General features: G+C 40.8%; 1 protein-coding gene across 4 annotated transcripts in view; it reads left to right on the top strand.

Moving 5' to 3' along the window:
• The window catches only part of COBLL1 (cordon-bleu WH2 repeat protein like 1), an 88380-nt gene that overhangs the window by 3210 nt on the left and 71944 nt on the right, over positions 1 to 13226 (top strand). The window contains exon 1 of one of the 4 annotated variants that reach the window (XM_079986472.1): positions 7256 to 7293. The exons of 2 other annotated variants lie outside the window; for them this stretch is intronic. In XM_079986472.1, the coding sequence (XP_079842598.1) occupies positions 7271 to 7293 (23 nt within the window). In that variant the 5' untranslated portion in view covers positions 7256 to 7270. Of the gene's footprint in view, positions 1 to 7255; positions 7294 to 13036; positions 13135 to 13226 lie in introns of those variants that run through there. One more of the 4 variants, XM_079986474.1, reaches the window with a different exon arrangement.

Genomic DNA, 13226 nt, shown 5'->3' with positions numbered 1-13226 from the left:
CAGAAAAGTCAGCTATAAGCCAAGTGACCTTTGTTATGCCCCAGTTCATATATTTCACTTAAAACATACGTGCATTTCTACTCCACTTACTCATAAAATGTCTTAGACATGTCATTTTTGGGGGAAGTGCAAACAGATTGTTATTCCGTTTAGGATATGACAGTGTAGCACTCTTCCAGGTTTTGTTTTGCATGCTGAAGATCTCAAATTCATTTACCAGCTTCTCTGGGTAGGGCTGCGTGAGATGCCTGTCTAAAACTTTGGGAGAGCTGTTGCCAGCCAGAGTGCAATCCTAGTATACAGGTTTCCTCAGAAGCAAGTCCCACTTTGCTCAGTTAAGCTTCCTTCTAAGTGTGTGAATAGGATTATATTGTCAAAGCCCTTTCAGGAACAATACCAAAGAAAATCCCAAAGAAAACATCATTGTCTCTCTTTCCTGTACGTGGGAGAGTTGTAGAGACTTTGTAGAGAAGTTTGCTTATAAAGGCCACGTGCACAGAAGCAAAACCGAGCTAGCTTTGCTTTAGGGAAGGGCTGTCACACAATGTAGAACATACGTTCTGCGTGAAGAAGGTCCCAGGTTGGGGCTGAGAAGGATTGCTGGCTGAAACCCTGGAAAACTCCTGTCAGGTTAATGAGCTAGATGGACCCATGTATAAGGTGGACTTGGAATAAGGTAGTCTTTTTATATGTTCAGATGTATACAAACAGCTGTTGAACTCGGAGGAAATGGTACACAAGAATACTAGCATTTCTGGACTGTGCAACTCTCTCTTCTCCCTTGCTAGTGGATGTCAGCTGTGGGGACTAGGTAGGAAATGATGTGAGCTGAAGCACCCTCGAGTTAGGAATGTCCTTTAGGTGAAGTACATTCAGTCCCCTAAATTAGTGTTTTCTGAGATGTGCTGTTAGGGAGGTATGCTTTGAATAAGATGAGAAAACCATCACCTATAGCCTTTCAGTGACGATATGTGTTTTTAAGATTTCTGCCTCCCCCCCCCTCCATTCTCTAAAATGTGGTGTTGAAAAGGAAATATTTGCTAACTTTCATATCCACGTTGTCCTCAACTCACTGTTGTGTTTTCATTTGTTTGGGGCTGCCATAGCGACCATAGGAAATACTGTAGATATGGGGGGGGGGGGGGAGACCCATCCATATACAAGATCAAGTGACTCAGCTAAGTTCCCTTGCTAAGTCATAAATGAGTAACATGTTGTGTATTTCTGGTGTAAGGTTCAGCCCTGGTTTGTAGTAGCTTGGTATCCACTAATCTTTATTTCCCATAATTATTATTTTTTAACTGTTGGAATTTAACTGGTAAACACGATCCACTGAAACATTTTATTGCAGCACAGCAGTTCCCACGCCTCCGTATCTGAACGAGGTTACTGGAAAGATTGTGTAATCCCCCAAAGGGGACAGTGTTTGTAAGAGTAATTTCCTATGAATGAATGAATGAATGAATGAACAACACAATGAAGGCAGTCTCTTCCATGAACTGATGTTCATATGTTCTTAGAATGGATGTGGCAGTTAAACCCCATGCTAGCTGAAAGCAATTGATTTTTGAATGAAATATGCATGTGCATTCCTTTATTGTAACATCAAAATGCAGAGGCTCCAGCTGTAAACATCATCTGGAAGCTGGAATGAGAAACAGTAGGGATCATATGACTGCTGACAGGAGCAGCAACTGAAATGTATGATGCGATGCCATTGCATTGCTCATTTCTCCATTCCACTTTATTAGCTTCTGTTTCTGGGGGTGGGAAAAATTCATGGTGTGATGAAGTCCTATTACACGTTTTGGTTTCTTGGATATTACTGGGGAGAGAAGGGGAGGAAAGTGAAAAAGGAACACGACAAGGCTGCCCGATTTCCCCACTGTTATTTATCTCTGTTCTGGAGGTGCTCTTGAACATGATCAGAGGGGACCGGCTGGTGGAAGGTATTCAGGTCGGAGCGAAACAATATAAACTTAAAGCGTTTGCAGATGATCTAGTTTTGACCCTTCAGGAGCCAGAATCTAGCACGAAAACAGTATTACAATTAATTCAAGAGTTTGGTCGGGTAGCGGGATTTAAGTTAAATAAGCAGAAAACTAAGGTATTGGGGAAAAACTTGACAGTTACAGAGTCAGAACGGTTTCAGAAAGAGACAGAGTTGAACGTGGTTAAAAAAGTAAAATACCTAGGGGTAAATATAACAGCAAAAAATCTGAGTCTATTTAAAGATAATTATGAGAAATGCTGGGCAGAAATTAAGAGAGACTTAGAAAGTTGGACAAGATTGAAACTTTCCTTGTTAGGCCGAATCGCTGCTGTAAAGATGAATGTATTGCCGAAAATGCTTTTTTTATTTCAAACATTACAGATTGTGGACAAAACAGAGTGTTTCCGGAAGTGGCAGAGAGATATTTCTAAATTTGTCTGGCAGGGCAAAAACCCCAGAATTAAGTTTAAGATATTAACTGATGCGAAAGAAAGAGGGGGCTTTGCCCTGCCAGACTTAAGGCTGTACTATGAATCAGCAGCTTTTTGCTGGTTGAAAGATTGGCTGCTTCTCGAAGACACTGATGTACTAGATCTGGAAGGTTTTGACAATGCGTTTGGTTGGCATGCATATTTATGGTATGACAAGGTTAAGATCAATAAGAATTTCAAGAACCATACTGTCAGAAAAGCAGTGTTTAATGTCTGGACAAAATACAAAGACTTATTGGAAAACAAAACTCCAAGGTGGCTTTCACCATTGGAAGCTAAGGCCCGGAAAAGACTCAATATGGAGGCCAAATGGCCGAAGTATTGGGAAATATTAGAAAAAGATGGAGATAATTGGAAATTGCAGAGTCAGGAGAAAATGAAAGACAAAGTGCGAGATTGGTTACATTATGCTCAGATTAAAGAAGTTTTTAAACTTGATAAAAAGTTAGGATTCCAGGTGGAAAAATCGAAGTTAGAAACGGAACTGTTAGAGCCTAAGACTAAGGTACTCTCAAGAATGTATAACTTGCTGTTAAAATGGAACACACAAGATGAAATGGTTAAATCGGCTATGATAAAGTGGGCACAGGACATTGGGTATAATATTATGTTTGAGGACTGGGAAAAGTTATGGACCATTGGGCTGAATTTCACTGCATGTAATGCTTTGAAAGAAAATGTAATGAAAATGATATATAGATGGTACATGACCCCAGTCAAACTTGCAAAAATATACCACTTGTCTGACAATAAGTGTTGGAAATGCAGGGAAAGTGAAGGAACGTTCTTTCACCTCTGGTGGACTTGCCCTAGGGTTAAGGCCTTCTGGGAAATGATATACAATGAGCTGAAAAAGGTATTTAAGTATACCTTCCCTAAGAAACCAGAGGCCTTCCTTTTGGGCATCGTTGACCAGAGGGTGCTAAGGAATGACCGAACATTTTTTATGTATGCAACAATAGCAGGAAGGATACTCGTTGCTAAGCATTGGAAAACCCAAGATCTACCCACACTGGAAGAATGGCAGATGCAACTGATAGACTATATGGAACTGGCTGAGATGACTGGCAGAATTCGAGACCTGGGAGAGGAGACGGTGGAAGAAGATTGGAAGAAATTTAAGGACTATTTGCAAAAATATTGTAAACTGTATGAATGTTAAGGAGGATGCTTGATCACAAACAACTTGGCACCATTGAATTAGATAAACTGAACTATGAAGATAAGCTAAATTTAGGAAAAAATCAATTTTTAGATAATGATTAGGCTAAACTAAAAAGTTTTAAAAAGTCAAATGAATATATCTAAAATTTAAGATATAACATTGGAAAATTAGATAAGGTGGGGACAAGGTGATAAATTGCTGAATTAATTTTTATATTTTGGAACGTAGGAGAGGGAGATGTGAGGAAGTCCAAAAAGGATAAGAAAATATGTTATGAAATGTGATGTTTTTTGTATATTTTGTTTATTATGTTATAATTAAAAAAAAAACTATTAATAAATATTATATATAAAAAAAAGAAGGGGAGGAAAGAGGTACGGGGAAGCTGCTTTAGAGGCAGCCACATGACTTCTGTTGCATTTGATATTTTTTTTTACTATTAAGTTGCAGAAGTACACTCCCCACATAGCCCAAGTAACTTCATGTTTCCTAGCAGCTTGTTCATCCTACCACAAGCCTTTTTTAACTGAAGCAGCAACTCTTGGAGAGAACATAGGGAACAAATATGTGTTGCACTTAAATCATCCTAGTTTCTCTAAGTAGTGAAAAATAATACCGTTTTAAGGGCAGTGTGTTAAGGTCAGTGTTCTAATCACCTTTTCCTCCTTTAGCTCATTCTTGACTCCCTTGCCATCTGAAGGTACAGTTACCTCCCTAGTTCGTTTGCTGCTTCTAGCGTTTGAAGAGTTATTATGATGATTGTTGTTGTTGTTGGTCTTAATGTTTTCAGTAGTGACATACTCCTCAGATTCTATTTTTTTTGTATCTGTTATTATCTGTGTGCCTTTGTTCCCCTGAAGTTTGTGTTCTTTGCAAAAAGCCGTATCCTTATGATGAAAACAATATTGTATAGATAATTACAAATTGATTCAAAGCTGAATAAAATGCACAGAAAAGCACACTTAGGTAAATATGTGGTCTGTTTTGCAAGAGAAGTCGGGATAGGATCAGTATAATTGCTTGGGAAGATTGGCATTTCTCAAGAGAAGTGGGAGGTGGGACAGAGGATCGCATGGTTCTTGCTTATGGATTTTACCATACTAGAATTCCATTCTGCCTTCATTAAGGTTCAGGTTTTGTTCTTTTGTTTATGTTCCCCACCCAGAGCCTTTCAGGTGGGACAGGCTATAAATGATAATTAAGCAGGAACGCTATTGGCTTAACTCTGGCTACAAAAACCCAGTCCAAAGGAAAATGTGTTAAAATGACTTGAGCTTTGGCCTGCCCCCATGAGGACGGGAGGTGAACAGCTGTGAGGCAGACACTAGTCGTCTTTCTTTAGGGAAACCCTGCTCTGAAAAACATATACAAACAGAAGATATTGGGGTGTGTGATGTTGGCTGCCCTTGTAGCGTAGTGGTGAGGCAGGGTTTCCCAAACTTGTTGGGAGGACTACAATTCCCATCATCCCTAGCTAGCAGGACCAGTAGTCAGGGATGATGGCAGTTGTAGTCCAGAAACAGCTGGAGACCCAAGTTTGGGGAAACCCTGGGTTAGAATGTCAGACTTGGACCCAGACCCCCAGGTTCAAAAATTCTTTAAGTCATGAACTCCATTGGAAGCCCTTTGGTGATTCACTCTCTCTCTCTCAGCCTACCATACAGGGTTGCAGTGTGGGTAAAAAAGGAGGGCAGGAACCTTTTATACTACTTTGGTATTTATTGAAGAAGGGACAAGATAAAAATGCAGTAGTGATAACCATAACAAAGATTAGAGAAGTTTAACAAATATTGAGAATGGAGAGGAAGAATGATCTAGTGAAATTCTGTAAACCGGTCCTTTCTGCTGCAGCTAAATAATATACATAAAATATAATAAATACTTTTGCAGTTAAGCCATTTGTTTCTCATCCCCGAAAAGAATGCACTAGCTTTTTCTATGCTTCAGACCCCCTAAATTTCATTATTTATTTGCCTGAAGAGGGGCTAGCGAACATCACAGTGCAAATTTGTTTTAAAAACCACCAGTCCAACCTGAAAGAATACGATTATACATTTTAAGTTGGCTGCTCAGAATCAGGTTTAAGCACTTCCCTTTCTCCTGCAAAATTGTTATTCACTGCAGCCAGTTGAAATTTAGAAGATGGCTGTAAACTGCAGTGTGTGAACGTTTCCTTTGAAAATATCTGTTTCAAAACCCAGTGTTTAATTTTCTTTTATTGCTTTATCATGGAAGGTGCTAAGATGACCTCGTGGTAAGGAGGGTGGAAAGTGATTTTGGTAGCTGTAGTACCTCTTCTCTGTTCTGAAACTAAGCTGGCGCCAAGTAGGCCTAAGACGCAGGCCTGTAGTGTTTTTAATCCTGCTGTGTCCAGGAATTGGTGTGGTTCCTAGTATAGCTTGCCAGAAATCCTCATTGCGTGTTTGAAATATCTTCAGTGCTGATGTTGTAGCCTTTCACCACTGGAGAGTGTTGCTGTGGGAAGCAGATCAAGGGAGCTTTTGGGGGTTGGGGAATGTAGCTACCAGGGTGGAAAAAAAAAAAGATGTGTGGGAAGATAATGTGCACATGTGGAGCAGAAACAAGGGTGTGCAAGTAGAATTTAGCTCAAGATGAATGCTGTCCTGTCAGAAGTCTATAAACAAATGATAGGGCTTATGGATGACTATGTGTTGAAGGTATATTTTAAGAGAGAAAAGAGGTCCAAAACTTGAGAATATTACTGAATATGTTATTGTGTATATGTGTGTTCTGCAGGAAAATATAAATGCATTTGGGTGCTTTCTGTAATAGTATGGTGCTTTTATTCTTAAGTTTGAAAACAGCTCTTACTGCTAAGCATTTTTATACTTGGAAAAACTGCTTTGACAATTCGGTGTTGTGATTTTGTTTTAGGTGTGAAAACAGTTAGGAAATGGAATTGGTAAAGAGCAAGAACACCATACTATTACAGAAGGCATATTAAATGCATAAATATACAATAAAGCAGTTAGCAATATGTAAAGCTGGTGTGCTAGTATTGCACCCATAGGCAAAACAATGCCCCTGAACAGCACTGTGCTCTTAGATACCTTCTGTCTCAATATTTTGACCCTTACCCAGCCTACCACTGCATCCAGTCGCTGGCTTAAAACAGTCACAGACTTTTGGTTTGAAACACAAGGTTCTTCTTATTCTAAGTATGAAACCATACTGGACCCTACTAGCAGCTTTACTGCTAGGAGACAGTCCATCTCAAAACAATCTTTCCAGTGAAAACTAAGGGGTTGGTTTTCTTTGTGCAGCCTGTTGAGGCCTAAACAACATTTTGGATAAAGACGGTGACCATTTTGCCTGGGGGTTCTGTTCCCGGCCACCACATGCGTTGGTGCAGCGTGTATAAACGTGGCCCCCCTGCCTCGTTCTGCTCTGCCCCTGTCCTACCTTCTTCCAGATCCAAAAGGACCTGTTCATTGACAATCACACGTCAGTTGGATGCATCTAAAATGGTCACCGCCTGTACATGTAGCATAAATCTGCATCTTGAAGGCTTGTGTTTTGCATGACAAAAAAGATGCCAGCTTTGAAAAGAAAAAGGAACAACTGCTACACTAATGCATGAGTAAGCATGCCTGGTAGGCAATGCGGGTTAAAGTATTTAGCGCGTAAGTAGTTTTATGTCATATAGATAACAGTGGCTATATGCCAGTTGTTTATATATAAACACTGTTATATTGTGTTTTTTCTTTAAGAATGATCTGAAGGTTCTGTGGCGATTAAGGGAACAATCTTCATCTATCTGGGAGGTGTTGCCCTAGGGAGCCTGAATGTTTGTCAGCTGCTGAATATGATGAAAAATTGTTTTCTTTTGTTGATTTGGCTGAGTGCAGCAGGACTCTCATGAACTCTTAACAAAAATTATACTGAGAACTATGTGAGAGAGAACGCTTCTTCAGCAAATTCTTAAGACTTGTGAAAGATTGCTGAGTAATATCTGCATTATTCTTTCTTATTCATAAACACAATTAAAATGCAGTGGACAAAAGTTTGTGAATAACACTGGGGCATGTTTGGCATTTGTGGAAAGATTTGTGGCATTGCGAGGGAGGTTGAAACCTGGCAGAAGGCGAGGCCTTTGACAGGGACTTTTGCATCCCACGGTAGTTTAAATCCAACTCTGGTCCCTGTAATCTCACTTCTTGCAGTGAGGGAACGGCCAGGAGGTCCTCAGAGCTGGATCTGTTTCCAGAATGGAGGTATACAGGCCTGAGGCTGTTTAGGGCTTCAGCACTTTGAATTGCGCTTGGAAATGTACTGGGAGCCAATGTATAAGTTTTAGGACTGGTGTTCTATATGGTCCCGGTGGCCGCTCCCAGTCACCAGTCTGGCAGCTGCATTCTGGATTATTTGTGGTAGTAGTAGTAGTAATAATAATAATAATAATAATAATAATAATAATAATAAATTTATACCCTGCCCATCTGGCTGGGTTTCCCCAGCCAATCTGGGCGGCTTCCAACCAAATATTAAAAACAATACAGTGTCAGACATTAAAAATTTCCCTAAACAGGGTTGTCTTTTAAAAATAAAATAGTTGCTTATTGCCTTGATGGGAGGGTGTTCCACAAGGCGGGTGCCACTACCGAGAAGGTCCTCTGCCTGGTTTCCTGTAACCTCACTTCTCGCAGTGAGGGAACCGCCAGAAGGCCCTCGGCGCTGGACTTCAGTGTCCGGGCTGGATGATGGGGGTGGAGACGCTCATTCAGGTATACAGGACCAAGGCCGTCATAGTTTCCAAGACACCTTCAAAGGGCAGTCCCATGTAGAGCGCATCGCAGTAGTCCAAGCAGGAGATAACGAGAGCATGTACCATTATGGCGAGACAGTGTGCAGGTATACCAGATGCAGAAGAGCCTGCTGGATCAGGCCTGTGGTCAACCCAGTCCCAACATTTTTGTTCTCACAGTGGCCAAAGAAGATGCCTTTTGGGAAGCCCAACTCTTCCCTCCTGTAGTTTCTAGCAACTGGTATTCAGAGGCATAGTACCTTTGACAGTGGAGGTAGTACAGTGGTACCTCGGGTTACATACACTTCAGGTTACAGACGTTTCAGGTTGCTAACGCAGAAATATTACCTCCGGTTAAGAACTTTGCTTCAGGATGAGAACAGAAATCGTGCGGCGGCAGTGTGGCGACAGCAGTGGGAGGCCCCATTAGCTAAAGTGGTGCTTCAGGTTAAGAACAATTTCAGGTTAAGAACAGACCTCCAAAACGAATTAAGTTCTTAACCCGAGGTACCACTGTATAGAGAAATCAGAAACAGTCTCTATAGTATCTCATTATGTAGAATATAAATCACAATAAGGCAGTGAGTAAATATCAAAGTAATGGATAAAAACAATATATGAAACAATGCAACCACAGAAAAGTGTAAAACAAATCACCAAATGTCAATTCATAATTGCTCAGGGAGGTGGTGGCGAATCTTTGGAAGCCCAAGATGTGCTGGATGTTAAGTAATCTACATTGTTAGTATGGGAAACGTGGCTCAGTCTTATTTAAAAGGCGTCTTTGAACAGCCCACAGAGCAGTGTGAACAATGCTTGTTCTGTGTTAGACTAACAGAAGCCGGGCTCTGACATTCCTTAAAATACCAGTGGCCGAAAGAATTTCTGATGTGGCCTGATGACTTACCCAAATTCTGCCTCGATTAAATTAGAAACCTAAACAGTGTTGCTTTAAGATGCAGTGCCGTTTTGTTTGTGTGCTTCTGAGGAAGACTTTGTGACTTTTCCTTTTCTGTTAATAGTGGTGCATCTTAAGAACACTTGGAATTGTAACAAGAGAGCAGTGAAGGGTCTGGAACTCTTAGCCATTTCGGTCCTGAGTTTTGTCTTCTAAGTACAAAGAGATTTTGATTTCTGATTCTCTCTCTCTCTCTCTCTCTCTCTAATGAAACATTAACTCATCCTATAGAATAAGGCAGCTTCTCCGAACCTGGTTCGATCCAGGTGTTTTGAACTACAGTTCCCATCACCCCCAGACCATTAGCCATGTTTGGCTGGAGCTGATTATAGTCCAAAGCACTTGGGAAAGTTTAAAAAGACTAGAAGAAGGCAGCTGAAGCTGAGTTAATGCATGCATGCCCATTGCTTGGTAACCTAAATGACCAAAGAAACCAGTGCAGATCACCTTAACTGTCAGAGTTTCACATCATCTCCAGTACATTCCCCTACTCCCAACAGAGAGAGTTCACATGTTCAGCATGCACATGAGTCCCTGAGTGGTGTAGGATAAACCATGTACATGCACATCTGAATTAGCACATAGACCAAAAACAAATCAGAAGATGAACGTAGAAGCGGATCACAAGAGTTTCCATGGTTTTAGTCTAAATGGCTGTATTGCTTAGTTTCAAATATTCCCTGCAAATAGTCTTGTGTGTGTATGTGTCATCTGTCCCTTTCTGACTTGGTTATTTTTAAAATCAGAATACTTTCCCTAACTTTCCAACATAAAAATTGCATCCTTTTGGAAAATAATCATATGCTCCTCACAAAATGTATTAGAAATATACTTCCTGTTTGTGTGCCCATTGAGTAAGTAAGCAAAAGATTAAGCAAGCTTTGGGAATCGTTCGCCATAATAGGTTCAGGTTCAGCCACTAATCTTACCAAAAATGTGGTGGGAAGCTTGCAACAGGCTCTTCCTGTTGTACAGATAACAATGAATATTGTTTTCTTTGTTGTCATTGCACTGACTTTCACATGCTTCCAATTTAAATTGTTTGCAGCTGTTTTTCAATCAGAGTTAAATCGGACAATTAAAGAAGGGAGAGGAATACCTGAGTACCTCCCTATTGTTTAGCACAGCGTTGCAAGTTTACCAACTTTTGCAAAAGCCACTTAATATGTTTAATGTTTAGGTAGACAGGCAGAACAGATTTGATATTGCAGAATAATGCAGATTGTGTCTTTGCTTAGCTATATTTTTTAAGTATTAGGTGGGTCAACATTTGTGGCCTAGGGAACATATAAAAGTTAAGTGTGTAGTATCTCGGCCAATTCAGGAAAGTGATTTTTAAATCTCCCTTGCGTTGTTGTTCCCTTGCTCCATTGCTCCCTTGGTTTGCTGCATGTCAGGTGCAGCAAACTGCAGACTTACGTGCTTTCCTTGCTCCAACCCCTGTGTGGCTGAGAGAAGATCGAGAATCTTCTGCTTCCACTTCAGATTGGCTGCAGTTTAGTGTGTTGTCGGAAATGCAAGCTGTAGTTAATCTTAACTGGATGGTTGTTTTTTTAACCTAGCCAACTTCATATACTACAGTTTGAAATTGGCTTGTTTTGTTAAACCACAGTTGTGATTAACCTCAGTTTGTCTGGGTGTGGTTATGAAGAACAAACCATGGCTACTCTAAAATGGAAGCCAAAGCTTCTAAACCACCTCCTCTTGGAGAAGAACGAGCCAGGTAGGGTGCATGAGCCTCATTCTTGCTGTGACTTGTCCTCATAACACTAAACTATGGTTCAGATTTCAGCTTTATGTGTGAATGAGACCACTGAGTTAGACCATTGACTGTTTAACTGAGGTATACAGTGGTACCTTGGGTCAAGAACTTCATTCATTCTGGAGGTCCGTTCTTAACCTGAAACTGTTCTTAACCTGAGGTACCACTTTAGCTAATGTGTCCTCCCGCTGCCGCTGCGCAGCGCAATTTCTGTTCTCATCCTGAAGCAAAGTTAATAACCCGAAGTACTACTTCCGGGTTAGTGGAGTCTGTAACCTGAAGCGTTTGTAACCCAAAGCATTTGTAACCTGAGGTACCACTGTACTGACTACAGTGACTGGGAGTTGCTCTCCGGGGTTTGAGACAAGAGTGCTATTTGGAGATGGCAGGGATTCTACCTTGGACTCTTGCTTTTAAAGCATATACTCTACCACTGATGTATGGCCTATCAGCTGAAATCATGGCTGTGAATTCATTGACAATTGTAGACGTTGGTGTCACACATCTAGGCCACATCAACTCACCATCAAACGTATTGATTTACTCATGATAATTGGTGATGATTATAAAAGACGAGTCAAAATGTGTGTTACAGAGGACCAGACTTGTAGTTCTTCTGTTTCTCTCATTTCCAAGTGGTATTGGAATGGTAATAGTTGCCACCAAGGTAAAGCCTGAGGTGCCTTTTGTCTGTTCAGCTTTAGTTCAATTAGATTGATGTGCAAAATTGTAAAAAGAGGTGGACATGAGATTTGGAGATTAAACGCTGCAGCTTTATTAAAATAACCGAAATTAGAAATAACCAGTAGGATGAGCAAAGACGGGAGTAATTAAACCACCTGCACTTGCCAGGGCAACGGGTATGACTGTGCAGCAACAAACAGCCAGGGCTCAAGCCTGAGCCACCTAAATAGTATCTGTGGGCTAATCTGTAAGGAGGTGAGTAGCAGATAAACACATAGCAGCTGACTAGCTCTGCTGTGTAATGCCTGCCCAGGCCCTACCCCAGAGCCACAGAGCACCATGTAATCCTTACAGTAGGTGCAGAAGCAGGAGTTGCCACCACGATAATATATCTAGAATACAGAAATCAGACAACCAAAGTCCTAACTGTATACTGTTTTTATTTCCTAGACCTGGACAGTACCACAAACATGGTGCTGATAACTATCCTTGACTGCAAGTAAATACAAAAGCAGAACCCTAAATTGCCTCTTAGAATGAATTAGAAACACAAAGACTGTGCTTTCTAAGTTTACTTGCGTTTCTAAATTCTGCTCTCTGTTTATCAGAATGGCCAAACACTATGAAGCCGAGGTGCTTATTGGGATATTAAGAAGCCTTAACATTCTCTTCCCTTATGGTTGTGCAAGTATTAAAAAATCGTTCTCCTGATATTGCTCTTCCAGTCCTTAATAGTGAGGATGCCTTACTGTGAATAAATATTACAAATCACAGGAACATTGCAAGCTTGAGAAATACTCTTCTTTTTCTTGGGATGAAAAGGAACACACCCAAAAATTACCTGGCATAAAAACCCACTCTGGTCTCTCTCTCTATTTATAGTGGTGTAGTCCTTGGTTTTAATTCTTTTCCATCGTCCAAACAGCCAGCTCTTCATTCTACAGTTCCTTACGCTGAAAAGCAGCCAAAACTAGCACAGGAGAGGGAGGTGGTTGTGGTTGTGGAAGGATTTCCAGCTTGCCAAAACTCAGCCCAGAGCAAATTTGTTTATGGCATAGTTGTGTAAACCTTTGGGAATCGTGTTCATGGAACAGCTGAAAGAATCACCCTTTGCAATATTGCCGGCTGGTAAAGGATAGGCTTTGTGTAGTGTACAGGCAGGGCTTGAATAGTTTACTCAACACCAACAGGTTGGGTTCCCAGAAGAAAGTTCACTTTTGTTGTGACAGCTCGGAGGCTTCCCTCCTCCCTCCTTCTCATTATACAAGTAGTCATTACTCTGATGCAGTCATAGAAACTCTGCTTGCTTTCAGAAGGTAAGTAGCTGGGATTTTGTTGGTGTAGTCAGTCCTTTCAAAGTGAAGACTACAATAACAATAACACTTTTAATTTATGCCCTGTCCCCTGA

The sequence above is a fragment of the Podarcis cretensis genome (genome assembly GCF_951804945.1).
Source record: "Podarcis cretensis genome assembly, chromosome: 1".
Taxonomy (NCBI): Eukaryota; Metazoa; Chordata; class Lepidosauria; order Squamata; family Lacertidae; genus Podarcis; species Podarcis cretensis.
This window is presented reverse-complemented; position numbering and strand designations above follow the sequence as displayed.